Consider the following 15,749-nt stretch of genomic DNA (forward strand, 5'->3'; position numbering starts at 1 on the left):
GTCAGCGTTGTTGTTATTGTCCCGCTCTACCTGGGAGAAGAAGAGCGGTTCGACTGCTTCCAGAAGTGGTTTGCAGGCAGGGGGCGTGTCCCTCCACACCACCTTCCCACAACACATCGGATCACAGCCCTGCAGTGCTCCCCTCTCCCCCTGCGGCATCAGCGCATCTGCTGCAGTACCGTAAAAGCGACTTGGGCAGGGAAGTAGGGTGGGAACGACTCATTTAGAGAGCCGATCAAAGCTCTCTGAGACTCAGTTCAGTCCTCTGACGCCGTCCTCACTCTCTTTGATTCGCTGTCTTCCGCTCTCACTATCCGATTTGACATACCCAGAGAGTGAATGTAAATTGGTTGGTTTTTTGACTTGCTACTTTCACAGTGTTAAAGTGTCTCTGATCTTTTTATACCCTGACAACTAATGAGACTCCAGAGGCGTGGTGCTGCTTCTATACATAATTTAGTGAGCAGGTGTTTTTGTATTCATTTTCATACAAAGATCTCTGCTTTGGCCTCTTGTTGTGACTCATAAACTGGAGCTAATTTTTTCACGCAGCATCCATTTTATACACTTAGAGGGTTAAGCAAACTTTAATGGAAAAACCCAAACGCTTTAATGTAGATGGACAGAGAAGGTTGTGGTTTATTTTTACATTCCCATGTCAAACTGGTGTGCACATTTCCCCTAAATAATTAACATGGCAACAATATGCATTGTGCTTTGTTCTCCAAAGTGACTTCAATGGCAGCGATAGAACTTTTTATATATATGTTTTTACTGCAACGTGTTCATATTTGTCGCCGCTGTTATTTATCAGCATGGTTCGATTGGACAAAAATAAGATGTCAAGTAAAATCATTCACACTTTCTACAACTGATATGTTCCCCTTTCTCTCTTCTCTTAGCTTCTGGACATAAACTGGACTGGCCTCACCAATATACTTGACATTCCTGGGCTCAAGTAAGTCTAGTCTCCTTGTCTTTGTTCGTGTTTATGAGAGAAAAGAATGAATGTCGGCATTTCAACGAGTTTGAGAACAAATAGGAGGTTTTTAGTGTTTTCGGAAACTGGACACGCCCCTAGTTGACTCATGCCATTAATCACTCATGTAGTGCTGTATAACGGCAACCATGAAATACATGTTTTTTTATTGTTTTGAATGTGTCACAAATATTTGACCAAATGCACTGCTGTCCTTCTTCCCGGCTGGAGGCCGATGGTGTCGTTGTCCTCTACTGTTGTGATGAAGAGCCCCACCGGGCTGAGTTGATCGATTTAAACGTCTTTTTGCCAGCAGACACTAATGTATGATGTATTTATCATGCCGTACGTTCACATCCACACATTACTTAGATTAACCAGTGTAGTGGCCATTTGGCCAATAAATCAATCAAAACTATAAATCCAAGTGCCACGGACGCACCGTGGGTTTTGTAATTGACGCAGCCAAAGGAAAGTAATGTCCATTTCTGTATTCCATTATTCTGATAATGTATTTACTAAACAAACAAAAAGAACAAACAAAACTGTTGACACTGCCTCTCATGTGCAGGTACAAAACATAGGCCACCTGGGTGCATGCTGGTGCTGTACCTACCCACACCTACATATAACCACATCACACAAAACTCAATATATTTACACAACAACCACAATGAATTAAACTAAACTAAAACTATCATGTGGAAAAGCTATTCTAATATATCAAAACATCCAACCTAAATAAGCAATGATAAACAATATTACTTTTCAATAAAATAACTAAATACTAGTGTCAAAAAAATAGCTCCAACAAGCAGATGAAGATGATAGTTTTCTGATCTAACTGGACTAAATCTGCTCAGAGAAGGACATGTGCTCCTTGCAGCCTGTTTCCTCATCCTTGCTTGGTTTGTCTCGCTTATATTAAATGTCTTTTCCCCTCAAGTAGTTGTGTGTGCTGAGCAGAGACTAAATGAAGGTCGATGAAGAGATGCTGAAGGCCCAACACAATTACTCACTGCTGTCTTGAGTGGTTCTTCATACTTTATTCACAACCCGAACAAACTGACACACGCATGAATGCTGCATGTGGTTCTCTTGGATACAGCTTCCAGCCGCAGAGCTGATGTGGACAGACATGCTGGCACAGGCAGAGCTCAGTGGGCGGGCTCCGTCGGCTGATGATGGGATTGTCATTAGTTCGGCAGTTATTTAAACATAAACCAAAGCATTGGACAAGTTAAAGTTTGACCTGATGATGGTGCTTGATTATCACTTGTTATTAAAATTATTTATGAAAATCTGTGCCGCTCGGACTTCATCACCACTAGCGAGGCTGTCGACCAAAGGATGACATAACTTGTCTTTAACAAGGAGAGTAAAGCCCACAGTATACCGTACTGCACTGGCCGTATGCTATAAAGTGTGCACGTCTGCACTATTGGCCTTAAGTTGATCACACTTTGGTTTTCTTTGCGTGCACACACACACGCAGGTGTGTGGGGTGTTCCAGTGTTTACGCCTGGGGGGCAATAGAAATGCAGCAATAAGCGCTGATGCAGCAGGAATCCCTTCACAGCCTCAGCTCTGAGCTGGAGGAGAGCTCCGGCTCTGATCCGTCTCCCACCAGGTAACCACATGCCTCTAATCGGCTCATGGAGAAGAGCTGGATCCTGCCGGTTCGTTGGAAAATGAGCTCAAATAAATGTTTCTCTGAATCCAGACACCAACACAGTTTCATTGAGTTCATCTCATTGCACTTTGTGTCAGAGCAAAGCTTCAGGGCTGTTTTAGAGTAGCAACGGTTCTTAAAAGAAGAGAAAAGGTCAAATCTGTCCACATGCTCCAAACATAGGGGTCATCATTTCACCTTTACTGCTGGGTCCGTACAATCCAAAATAATAATAATTCTAAAATAATGTATCACAGGATTACATTGAGGTTCTCTGTCCCATTCAGTAACTCAGCATTGCAACAATCGAAGAAAACTTGGACAAACTTGTTCAACGGTTCAACCCTGCTTTTAATAATAATTTAAGGATTAGACCTTTTATTTCTCCTAAACATCTGGAGCCTGTTATCTACGCCCTCACAACGAGTAGACTCCTGTAACTCCTTTCCCTCTGACTGCAGCTCATCTCCTTGACTCGGACGAGGAGACATGGCCACATGTCACAGAACCGTACTTCCTAACAGCGGCTATGTGCTGCTTTTAAAATTGATTTCAGGATATAATGGATGAGGTACAAAGCCCTCAGAGGCCTCGCCCCGAGTTATCCTTCACACGTCTTATTGCCCCATGAGATCCTCGGATGTATCCTTCCTTGTATAGTCCTAAAGCCTAGATTCTTACACAAAGGTGATGAAACTTTTGCAGCCAGGGCTCCCAGACTATATGGGATCACCGTCCTGCAGAGATCAGGGCTGTAACATCTGTGTTTTATGTCTTTAGTTTGGGGCTTTTTTCTCTCTATTAAATTATTTTGTGTGATTAATACAAATTAAATACAAATGTACTGCATTGTTATTTATTAAAATAACGGATATCGGTACCAGATTGACCTTTTGTCACCGATACCCGATCCAGCAATTAGTAGAGTTGGTCATCTCTGTTGGAATCATAACTTTTACTGTATTTTTTCTAGCAAACCCAGGACTATACTTTGGTCTACAAAGTGAAATAGCTGCCGGCTAGTGGTACATTATGGACATCTGTGTGAGATATTTCCAAACGTATTGCTTCTTAGTATTGTCCATCATTCGTGTTTCGTATTTGTTTTAGTTGGCCTGTGTTTGCTGGTGTGAGTGAGATATGCTCTGAACGAGTTGCAATTGGATCTGGCAGCAGACATGAAGTAAGTGGTTGTTGTAGGTGAGAGCTTAATAATCATAGGAATACGTTTCTACACGTCTTTCCAAAAGCAGAGAGCAGTAACGATGAAGACCTTTTTTTCCCAGCATGTATTTTCTTTTCAACTAATGAGCTAATTAAATCAAATTGAATGATGTGATTTAAAGGTGGCGAATCTGTGTGAGTCAGAGGAGCAGAGACGTTCCTGCAATTAAGAACAACAATTGCATACAGGCTGTCACCTGGTTGCCGTATGCTGCCACACCGGTGGACAACGATAAAGCCGATGTGATATGTACGTCAGGTCCCGAGTGTTAGTAAGCGCCTGATTTATGAGGCAACTTGTTGTTGTCTCTCATTTGGCAGCACTTAAGCGTTTCTCGTCGGCAATTTTGATAGATTTCGCCGGTGTGTTTTCAGAGTCTTGGGATCCCTCCAGAGACACTTACAGGATCACTTCCAGTTTGCCAACTATTGCTGAGGACATCCACATTGTGATGTACGGACAGCTGTGCCGTAGTCACAACGGTTTCTCTACGAGCGACAGCCTGAGCAATAACACTGGATGATGAATCTTCACTCTCATCCCATCTTGTTCCCATGCGTGATTGCAGTTTTCCAGCCGTGCCGGAGCAGCTAAATGAATAAAGCAAAGCCCGGCGGGAATTCTTATCGGCCCTCGCCGTCTCTGTTCTCACCGAGTGTTGAATCAGTCGCGGATCAGATAGACATTCAGAGGGTTGTTGGCCGGCAGCACCAACATGCTTGAAGTGACTCCAATGTTCCTCCTGTCTTCTCACATCTAAATCAGAAATGCTCTGTAATAAACTGAGATTAATGGAGAATATTTATAACCCAAGGGCACCCTGGCTGTCGATTAAATAATGCATTGCTTTATTCTGTTTGTATTACTTTCCTTCCTTCTCTCAACCCTCCCTTCTGTCATTACAGCGGATTCACTGAAAATCTGATTCAAGACATTATCTACAACTATCTGGTTTTACCCAATCGTATCACCATCCCACTGGTCGGGGAAGTGGAACTGGCCAAGCTGCGCTTCCCCATGCCCAAGGTACTAATGCAGTGGGAGAGCGCTGTCACTCAATGTGCCTCTTCTTCTAGCTATTTGAGGGCGATTAAAAGCTCACTGCATGGGCAATGTCACGAGGGAATTCATGGTTAGTAGCTGAATGTTCTTGATGGGCCGTTCTCACGGGAGCTGTGTGATGTTTTATGACGATTCATGTAATAAAAGAAAGTCTTTCTCGGGGATTAATTTGCACAGCACAAAAGTATTTGAAGGCTGTCACCATGGCAACATGAAAACGATTCAGTGTCTGGACCTTGTTGAGGAGATTGTTAACATCTTATAAAAAGGAATATTAGTCTTATTATATTTAATAAAGGAAACCGAGTAAAATTGAAATAACAAATAACCTAATTTGGTCTCTACCTTCCCTGAGCAATAAGAAGAAATACTTTTATCGTCATATTAAATATAGTTATATAGATATATGAAATTATTCTCTGCATTGTAACCCATCTTTATTAAGTTGGCTGCTCCTTAATAACTAAGGATGGGTTAAATGTTCATGACACCTGGTGGATGGTATCGCATCCAATCAAGTCAGACTTTCACTGTGACCTCCAAGTGTCGAGATCTGCTATTTCAGAGTTTCTCCCCTTAACAATGTTTTCTGCCCGTCTCCAAAGGGAGTCCTGAGGATTCACTTCTTGGAGGCTCAGGATCTGGAGGGGAAGGATACATTTCTGGGAGGGCTGATCAAGGGCAAGTCTGACCCGTACGGCATCCTGCAGATCGGCAACCAGCTGTTCCAGAGCAAGGCGGTGAAGGAGAGCCTCAATCCCAAATGGAACGAAGTCTATGAGGTGAGGAGTCTGGGATGCCTCTCGGAGTTGGGAATGTTTATATCAGTGCTGTTTGAGTCATTCTGAGATTAGCTGACAATAGAAACAAGTATATCCTCCCAACCTGCTTCCACATGGGTTCTCCGTCTCTAGTATCAATGTGCCCGTGTCTTCATCAGGCTCTGGTGTACGAGCACTCCGGTCAACACCTGGAGATTGAGCTGTTTGACGAAGATCCCGACAAAGATGATTTCCTGGGAAGGTGAGTTTCTCTGCTTGGATCTTCTCACACATGCTTCTTAATAAATAAGGTGTTTTTGCACCTCAGCAATGTGACTGATATTTAAGAGCAAACTTTGTTGTCATTGATAAACTGGTCTGGAAAAGCTAAGGATCTGCTGTGGCTTTATATATTGGATTTAAACACAACGTTAACAACACAAGGGAAGGTGTGAAGGATCTGCGCTAGTAGTCATCAGTTCAAGTAAAGACGAGGTGTTATCCCTAACTTCCGGGCCCAAGGGCAAAGTCAATTGATTGTACCACAAGGCAGTAAAACTACACCAAGTGCTGACAACACAATGTAGCCGATCGATAACTGGACCCCTTCTGTTCTGATTAACTGCTGTGATTCCTCTGTTTACTGTTTGTCATCCCCTTCTGGTTATTATTTTCCATTATTCACAGCCTGATGATCGATATGACTGAGCTGCACAAAGAACAGAAGGTTGATGAGGTAAAATCATTTATATGGTAAAATTATAGCTAATTTATTTAGAATTCATGTTTTACGGAGAATCACTAAAAGTGCACTCGATTTTTTAATGATCCAACAACAAAACACAGCCCGGTGTTGCCAACTCTGTTCCAATGAAAGTAGATAAGCAGCATTTGCTCATTTGATATGAATGAAACGATTGGACGGGCTTATTAGAGTCCTGCGTCAGCCGCAGATACAAATTACCAATTTCTTTGTCAGTGAATTTGATTTAAGGATTGCTGTCAGGATGTAAAGAGAATTTCATCAAATACATCCACCCTAGCGTAAGAAAAAGCAACACGTTGTCCCTTCTGTGACTCACCTCATTGATTTAACATTGACGCTGTGTAACACCGTTGCAGTGGTTTGACCTGGAAGAAACTCCGACTGGAAAACTCCACCTGAAACTGGAATGGCTGTCTCTGCTCTCCACTCCTGAGAAATTGGACCAGGTATACAACACGGAAAATAAAAGACACTTTCCCGCGTTAACGGATAATATTATCCGTCATTTCTCTTTGTGGTGACCATTCAGGTGCTGCGTAGTGTACGTGCAGACCGGAGCCTGGCCAATGACGGACTATCCTCAGCCCTGCTCGTGGTCTATCTGGACTCAGCAAAGAACCTCCCAGTAAGATACTGCAATGTCCGCTCTATTTTGATGCTGTCGGTGCTTTTGTTCTGACCCTATAGATGGTGGTGAAGTATAGCATGATTAGGCTGATGCAGGCTTCTTTTTCTCTCCACCCGAAACACACACACATGACCACATCCATTCTCAGAACCCGTCTATAAGAAATGCCAGTGTTGCACTCTTGTTTGAATCAGGATTATTGATCAGTGTGCAGCAATGTTGCACTTTCCTGTCATCACGATGCTTCGTGAATACTGGTTCCCACTGCACTCTGACCTCTGGGTGAACCTTATTTTCCTCATTATCTTAGCTACTGCAAACCCAGCCATAAAAACAATGAATAATGGTTATTATGGATGTAACTTACAACCTCAAACGGGTCAATATGTTTTCAACCACATTTATAAATGTGTCCCTACATCTCAGGGATTCTGTTTCATGCCAATAATTGCCCGTGTGTCTAGCTGTTGTACAATGAGAACCGTGAAGATCAAAAACCTACTTTTCAGGACCCGTGTTCGTTTATTAAGTGTATCTAATACATTTTGAAATCTTTCATTGCACCTTTTGTTTAACCTGTAACTTGTACAGAACCATTAATTACAAAAATACCATATTATTTAGCCCATCTCGGTCTTCACCTTTTTCTCTGTACTCTCTTTCCTCCTCACCCAAGAGCGTCTTCACGGGCAGCTTAGGCTGTGGAAACTTAAGAGAGAGGAGAGCATCTGGTCTAGTCTTTTATGAGAGCGATACTTCAGAGTATAGAACACTTTGTGTGAGTCCCCAAGTACCTTTTGCATCCTGCTAGTGTTAGCATTAGCGGTGTGCAATGACGTGGGTTGAACAGTAACGGTAGTCTGTATCTCAAAGCATGCGTTAGCTGCACGGGTTTCATTGTGAAGTCTGATTCAAATGTGTGCCAAATAACTGTTAACATAGAGCAGACACCTCGAAACAGAAGACTCAAATATGCCAGCTTGTTAGTCAGATGCATATTTTTCTAAATCAGGTGCTTAGTTCAAGGATAAAATATGGAAGATATGCAGTACAAATAGCTCACGACGGATCTGTGTCTGCATTAGTGAGCCAATTAACGCAAAGCTGCACAGATACAGAACGCCTGTAGCTTTTCTGAAGAGCGGCACACAGCAGCTCCTCCAAATCTTCCCTGAGGAAACACACTCATTATTCTGACCTGTGTTTTCATTGTGAGCTCCTGTCTCCAGCATCAGCCCTCACGCTGCTTTTCATTTATCTCCCACATCATTTCTTTCTGGCTCGTATTTCAACATGTTCTTCTGGGTTTCTCCTCATGCCTCTTAGCCATGCCCAACTCCCGTCCTACTAACTGTGGGTGTGATTTTCTCCCCCCCCCCCCCCCAAATCTCCTTGTGGCTTAAAGAGCAACCTGTCAGATTTCACCTATGACGGGTTGAAGCAAGTCTCAGTCTTTAAGGCCCTGAAGGTAAATGTGGGAAAGATGGTTTGCACGTACAAATCACACCCCGTGTCTCATCTGTGTCTTCAAGTGCACCGTACAATGTCATGTGCTTGTGAAGAGTAGCAAACAAGCGGAGGGAATTATGTGATGTAAAAAGCAAACGTGCATGACGATGGATGGTTGTCTGTTTTGTGCCCTTGTTGTGCCTGTCAGTGAGTTTCCACCTCTCCTAACTCGGGATCTTGCATGAAAAAGTCTAATACTGCACTCAATCTGTTCTATTCTAAATGTGTCTCCCATCTTTGTGGTTCAATAAAATTGTGGTTTGTGTTAGGAGGGAAAATGTCGTTCTGCTGCCGATCCAACATCATTATTCTGTGAATTATGTCGAAGGTTTTCCTCCGCAAACCTGCAGAGCAACCCAGCCTGATTAGTGTTGGCCAAAAGAAAGCATAGATGAGGAGGAACTGATGCTTGTCAGCTTATCTGCATTTCTTTGAAGGAACTCGACTGCTGCTTTTTTGTTGCTTCCCTTTAATATTTTCAGGAAGTTTCACGCCTCCCATTGTCAGACATGCAGTGACACTCCCTTAGTGCAACACAACCCTTGTGTGTCAGATTCATCTGGCATCATCGGGCAGTTGGAGTGCAAATATTTCCCTTTTGCTCCCGGTGGTTGACTCGTTGTCATCCTGACTGGCCGGCTGTTACCGAGGCGACCGACTGAGCCTCGGCATCTCTTTGTTGCCTTTATTCATCAGGTGATATCAACCTGTTGACCATATTTTCTTTATTGTGTCTACTCCGCGAAGAGGCTTCGATGTCTAAAATGCTTCTTGTCGACGTCCTCTGACATCAGACTGATGTGCTGCGTACCTCAAAAGATACCTTTAAATCTGACTTGTTACAAGCTATTGTGGAAATAATACAAAATAAGCGTGACAATCAGCTTTGGGTTTCCTAAAATGTGAGTTCACATATTGGTCTTAGCACACACAACACCATCTATCCTGAGAAGGAAAAGATCAAGGAATGTGTACTATAGCTGTACAGAAAGAGCACAATTACAATTAGCAGCCACATTATTATATTTTAGGTAAATTAAGGACACTAAGATATTACTTTTTTGTGCTAAGTGCCTTTATCGTCTAAATTGTAGCATATAAAAGCATGGGATGGTCTTAATCACCCTGAATGTACGATGTGGAGCTTAATTCCAATGCTGCTGAGAATTAGATCTCAGATTTCCGCACCATCCTCAAGAGCAAAGACAAGTTAACGAGTAAATTACGTCCCCCCATGCTGACAGATATGTAGGGTATTATTATTCTGTAGGGAGTACCGAATAACACTTTTGAAACCCAGCATGCTAAAATTAGAAAGCAGAGGAGACAAAGCTCGCCAGTCTCCTTGGTAGCCTCTCTGCCTGCAGCCCCGCTTGTCAAAATTGTACGGAATGCAGCTTCGGACGCTTCCACCGACCGTGTGCTTGACCCGCGGCCTCGAGACGCTAATGTTTGAGTTTGGGTGTAATTGTGTTGTCCGTTCCTGACATTCGTGCATTTTGTGTCCCAGTGAGGCCAATCAGCTGACTCCCCACTCTCTCGTTCTCTGATAGTCTGGGAAGAAGAGCAGCAGCGAACCCTGTCCGTACATCCAGCTGACCGTAGGACACAAAACACTCGAGAGCAAGGTGAGTCGTGTGGTTGTTCACCAGTGTTGTGATCGGGTCAGATGTTATCGGAAGAGGAACAGCGTCGGTCAATGTAACCGACTTAGTGTTACCGACTTGGTTGGTTATATTCACCCAAAAAAATGTCACAACGACACGTTGCAATGAACAGCCAGCCGTCTACTTCTTTCTTCTCCTCCTGGGGCTTTCTATTCAAAAATGATTCGCTCTTACTTTGGTTTTAAAAGAGACATAAAATGAAAATAATTGTTCAGAAGATAGACCGCGGTCACCTCCGACTCGCTAAGAGTCGGCTGAAGAGCTTCTGCATTGATATTTAGTGTATTTACCAGCTATTTCTCAAAGGAAAGGTAAAAAGGGAAATTATTAACTTAATATGAGCAGACCGAGTTATTGTTGATGCTGAAGTTTTACTGCAAGTATGTGGGCTGACGAAAGTTTGTTATGTTTGACCCCTTTTGTAGAAGGGTTAAGAGATAAATAAAACAGTTTATGATTAAACTTTAAATCTGATGGTGTTTACTGTGGAAATGTTTGCTCTTTTCTTTTGGGCGACCGAAAGTAATCCGACAAGTTAACATGTATAACTGATACAATCACACAGGTTTATTATGTTGTGGCCATCGGGTTTCATTATTTCATCTTTGTTTCCGAGATATTTTCTGAGGCATACTTTCTTTTTTCTCACTCACGATAGAGTTGAATCACGATGAAGGGAAGCTCCAACTGTCACGTTACATTTGGAGAAAAATAGCTTTCATTCGGAAGAGGGTCACTTCAAATAGCTCTCCTCTCTTCACAACGATAAACACTATATGAGTGATGTCAATCAAGCGCAGTGGCCATAAACACTCTTTGGTCACCTTGCCTACAGTATACTCATGAGACTCTGTGGAAGAAAAAGGCCACGAGGCGGACATCGTTCACTCAATATAGACGACCCTTAAAGTTAAGAACACACTTTAACTCAAAGTCATTGTTCCATGGAAACTATGAATCAGGTCTTGTGATGGAACTGGAAAATGAATAGATTATTAAAATCAACAGCTCTGATTAGAGGTTTTAAACATCATTATTAAGTAGAGCTATAGAATTAAAAGATAATATTCAATTCAATTCAATTTAGTTTATTTTGTATAGCCCATTATCACAAATTACAAATTTGCCTCAAAGGGCTTTATAATATAATATAATACTGAAACAAATAGACACATTACTTTGTGTAAGGTGGGCACAAATTATTCTAACCTGAAAATATAGAAACAAATTACCAAAATATGCGAAAACAATATATGCTGTTCAGTTAATAGTATTTTGAGGAATTTTATGTATAAATTTAAATTGTCGACTAAATGTCTCAGAGAATGTAAAAGCCTTGGCTCACCCAGCACTGAGTGATACCAGGTATTCGTCTTGTTTCTGGAAGCAATGGAACAAATGTTTGTATGTTTTTTAATCCCGAATGATTTTTTTGGCTGCAATGGCTGGACCGGTGTCCTCGTATTGTATTTTATATATTGTTGTTGTATTTGTGTTTGTTGTTTTATGGACCCATGAGTCTGGAATAAAGATATATATATATATATATATATATATATATATATCATGCTGACAGTGTTGGTGTGATTCTGCATTTAGTGCAAATTCATCCTTTCCTAATGGCTGAAGGTACCATTGAAGGATGTCTCCAGGTGAATTGTGTTGTTAATTAGCCGCTCCAGAGCCTTTTAATGAATGACTAACGAAAGGCTACCTGTCTTCCCGTAAAGATCCGGTACAAGACCAAGGAGCCTCTGTGGGAAGATTGTTTCTCATTCTTCGTTCACAATCCCCGGAGGCAGGAGCTGGAGCTGGAGGTGAGGCGGCTCGACCCAACAACAGCTCATTTAACATTTCACTGACGTATCTCTTATGAGGTCATGCACAAAGTGACCGAGGCAGCTTTCTGGGGTCTAAAGCATATCTTTCTTAACGCACAGGTTAAAGACGACAAGCACAAATGCACCCTGGGTAATTTGACGGTGCCTTTAAGCGGCTTGTTGGCGGAGGAGGAAATGACGCTGACGCAGAGCTTCACTCTCAAGAACTCCGGGCCCAGCTCCACCATCAAACTCAAGATGGCCCTGAGGGTAAAGACGGACCGCATCACTTCCCACTGTCCCCCGTATGAGTCGGTGACGTAAGATGCATTTATTTCAGGCCGAGGGAACCAGAACAGATGTTCGAGACCTGCTGTACATTTCGACCAATGTTCCGGCAGAGCGAGCGTTGCCGTGTCAACAAAGAACTAAAAATGATTTATTGAACAGCTGCCACGGCTTTTGAGCTCATCTAAATTCTAACTTGGCCCGCCTCCCTTAGCAACTGTTGCTACACCTAGCTTTCAAGGTTTCTTCTCAAAGCTCCTATGCAGTTTCCAACGACAATGGGGTACCTCTCAGTATTCTTCTTAATACGTGAAACATTGAATCCTGTGATTCAGACTGAGGAAATAAGCAGCAATATTCTCGTTTTACGGCTCGGCTACATTGATTCTGCCGGCTGAAAGGTCGACAGTCCCGGGAAGATTTGATCAGCTGCAGTTGGTTGAAAAAACGCCGTCGCCGGCTCACTTTTCATTGTTTGAATGTTTGACGTTGTCTTGGGGTGCTCCACTAAGGTAAAGGCGGTTTCACCCATATGACTGATGATAATTATAATTATACATTTAAATGACAATGTTCCTACTTCTCCCCAGTGGTATCTGGCCATTTAAATAGTCAATTTCAGATATCTGTCGCAGAGGTTTCTACAATAGAGTGAAGATGAATGGAGTTTAGTTTGTGCCATATAAAAATATAATTACATTTAGAAAATCATTTCATTGTCCACATCTACAGAGCACAACAATCAGTTACAATTAAAACTTCTTACAATAATAAAGAATGAGTTATTATGAACCCCCACCCCCATTGGACATGGCTCTTCTAATTAAACCCCTGAACTCAAACGTTAACTCATTTCTCAAAGTCGTCTTTCCATGACACAATACTAATCAATCATATTCATATTGACGTTCTGTTTCAGACTATGATCATTTCAGTCACACGGATACTGTAGCAAGTAAATTGCATTGCCCCTGTGTGACACTGAAACAAAGTGCATTCACTTGTATTGAGTTATCACAACTGATCGAATGAGAAAATGAAAGCACCTCTATCAAAATATTGACCGGCACCGAAATGGCTTTCCTGTATTGGATAGCAACCGACATATCACGATTCATAACGGATAACCAAAGAGGGAAATTGGTTTTCAGGTTTAGTGATCTATCTGGATCCAGAAGACAGAGCGAGAGAGATAGCTCCATGAAAAGTGATTTGCTGTAAAATCCCTGACTGTCTTTGCTGAGTCTGCAATTTTGAAACCATTTTACAAGAAAGCAAGTCTAGGAAACAAGTCGGAGCATTGTTGAAGTCGCTTTAAGATTGCATTTAAAACCAACAACCCCACCAAAAAATAAATACGTTGCTGTATTTCTTCATCACGATCCGGAGTGATGGCCTCTCGTCTTTCTGTAGATCCTGTCCCTGGAGAAGCAGGTGTCCTCAGACCAGCCCTCCGCCGTCCGGGTCAGGAAGTCCAGTGTGCCGCAGCCGACCCCGGCGCCCACCCAGAGGCGATCGGCCTCGGATTCCCCGCTGCCTCCGCCCACGCCTCCACCGCGTACCGGCGCCTCCACCCTCAACCTCCAGCACAGGGACGGCGAGCCGTACTCAGCCAGCCCTCGCCGCAGCGTCTCCAACCTGAGCAGCTGCATGTCGAGCTCCCAGAAGCACCTGCCTCACAAGGAGTCCACGCCCAGTCTGGCCTCGGACATCTCGCTGCCCTTCGCCACCTTGGAGCTCCAGCAAAGGCTCCGTCAGCTGCAGAAGTAAAAGACATCGATGATTCATCATTTCTAGAACTGTTACCCGAGCACGGGTCCTGTGATTGATCTGTAGCTCATTTCGGAGAATCTTATTACCTTCGCATTGAAAATGCGGAAGGTTATGTTTTGATCGCCGTGTATTTATTTATTTGTATGCGCGTTATTCGCGTAACAAAAAAAGTTGTAAACCGAATCGCGTGAAATTTGGTGGGATGATTGGTTATTATCCGGGGACCATTTGATTCGATTTTGGGATTGATCGGGTCAAAGGTCAAGGTCATGAAAAAGGTCAACATCTTCTTGAATCGCATGAAATTTGGTGGGATGATTGGTTATTATCCGGGGACCATTTGATTAGACTTTGGGATCGATCGGGTCAAAGGTCAAGGTCATGAAAAGGTCAAAATCTTCTTTTTACCATAGCACGGTCAATTTGTATCCAATTGGCATGCAACTAATGCCAAAATGTTCATAATTCAATGCCCAATCTTGTGATATGCGAAGGTATGCGCTCTACCGAGTGCCCGTTCTTGTTGGTTAATGTGTTTAAAAAAAATCTCATTTCAATTCCGCAGCTGCCTCTGAAGGAATGTCGTCTTGACTTTACGAAAAATGTCTTCATGAACCTTTTATCCGTCTACCTGTCAAACTGTCCGCCGGTGCCTGTTGTGTAATGTAACTGCATCCTGCGGAAGTGACGGTGACTTCCTGTGGTGTGTTTGTAGCGGCTCGGCCCCCAGCCAGTACCCCCTGGGCGAGGTCCAACTGACTGTCCGCCACAGCTCCCAGAGGAACAAGCTCATTGTGGTGGCGCACGCCTGCCGGTGAGCTCCACCACTGCCATCACACCCCGCATTTAGATTGGCTTTTTGGGAAGATATATGGTAGACTAGTTTGAAGGTTGTCTCATTTTCATGGACTTATTTTTCCAACACATCTGTCTTTTGGGCCAAGTCTCCGGCACGTATACTAATTTGAGGGTAGTTAGTCTCCACTAGGCAGCTCCTCTTGCTTCCCGTGGAGCTATTAAAATTAAGAATAAACTGCGACATGTGACTGGCAGCACGTGAGAGAAACAATGTTGTCCTGTGTGTCCTCAGTAACTTGATAGCCTTCACCAAACACGGCTCGGATCCCTTCATCCGCCTCTATTTGCTGCCTGACAAGAGCCGGACGGGGAGGAGGAAGACGGGCACGATGAAGAGGACCCTTCACCCAGTTTATGACCAGACGTGGGTTCAGATGTTAATGCCAAATGATTCAAATAAGTTGGTGGCGTGTTTAATTGAACTTTCTAAATGATAATTGGGGTGAACAGATGCAGCGTGATATTACTCTGTTGTAGACTGGTGTCCTTAAATCAGTCTCAGATGTGTGTGTGTGTGTGTGTGTGTGTGTGTTTGCAGGTTTGAGTTCAGCGTGTCAATGGTGGAGCTCCACAGGAGAACTCTGGATGTAGCCGTGAAGAACAGCGGGAGCATCCTGTCCAAACACAAAGGGCTTCTGGGAAAGGTAACTTCTGCCGCTTACTGTGCGTATCCTCCAGCTGCCGAGCCACTCCCGACTACGCCATATAATCCCCAAACTTTTTTTCTTTCTCGTCCAAATT

The 15,749-nt window shown here is 43.2% G+C and overlaps 1 protein-coding gene across 2 annotated transcripts in view; it reads left to right on the top strand.

The window, feature by feature from the left end:
• esyt2b (extended synaptotagmin-like protein 2b) overlaps nucleotides 1-15,749 on the top strand; it is a 29,524-nt gene that overhangs the window by 12,594 nt on the left and 1,181 nt on the right. Inside the window, exons 7-21 of one of the 2 annotated variants that reach the window (XM_056434158.1) lie at nucleotides 903-958; nucleotides 4,782-4,902; nucleotides 5,544-5,720; nucleotides 5,879-5,961; nucleotides 6,387-6,435; nucleotides 6,822-6,911; nucleotides 6,995-7,090; nucleotides 7,770-7,871; nucleotides 10,156-10,230; nucleotides 12,000-12,086; nucleotides 12,210-12,359; nucleotides 13,791-14,143; nucleotides 14,866-14,964; nucleotides 15,241-15,372; nucleotides 15,547-15,652. In XM_056434158.1, coding sequence (XP_056290133.1) covers nucleotides 903-958; nucleotides 4,782-4,902; nucleotides 5,544-5,720; nucleotides 5,879-5,961; nucleotides 6,387-6,435; nucleotides 6,822-6,911; nucleotides 6,995-7,090; nucleotides 7,770-7,871; nucleotides 10,156-10,230; nucleotides 12,000-12,086; nucleotides 12,210-12,359; nucleotides 13,791-14,143; nucleotides 14,866-14,964; nucleotides 15,241-15,372; nucleotides 15,547-15,652 — 1,776 coding nt within the window. The remainder of the gene's footprint in view (nucleotides 1-902; nucleotides 959-4,781; nucleotides 4,903-5,543; nucleotides 5,721-5,878; nucleotides 5,962-6,386; nucleotides 6,436-6,821; nucleotides 6,912-6,994; nucleotides 7,091-7,769; nucleotides 7,872-10,155; nucleotides 10,231-11,999; nucleotides 12,087-12,209; nucleotides 12,360-13,790; nucleotides 14,144-14,865; nucleotides 14,965-15,240; nucleotides 15,373-15,546; nucleotides 15,653-15,749) is intronic. The other variant, XM_056434159.1, reaches the window with a different exon arrangement.

This window comes from Pseudoliparis swirei, chromosome 16, assembly GCF_029220125.1.
Source record: "Pseudoliparis swirei isolate HS2019 ecotype Mariana Trench chromosome 16, NWPU_hadal_v1, whole genome shotgun sequence".
Lineage (NCBI taxonomy): Eukaryota > Metazoa > Chordata > Actinopteri > Perciformes > Liparidae > Pseudoliparis > Pseudoliparis swirei.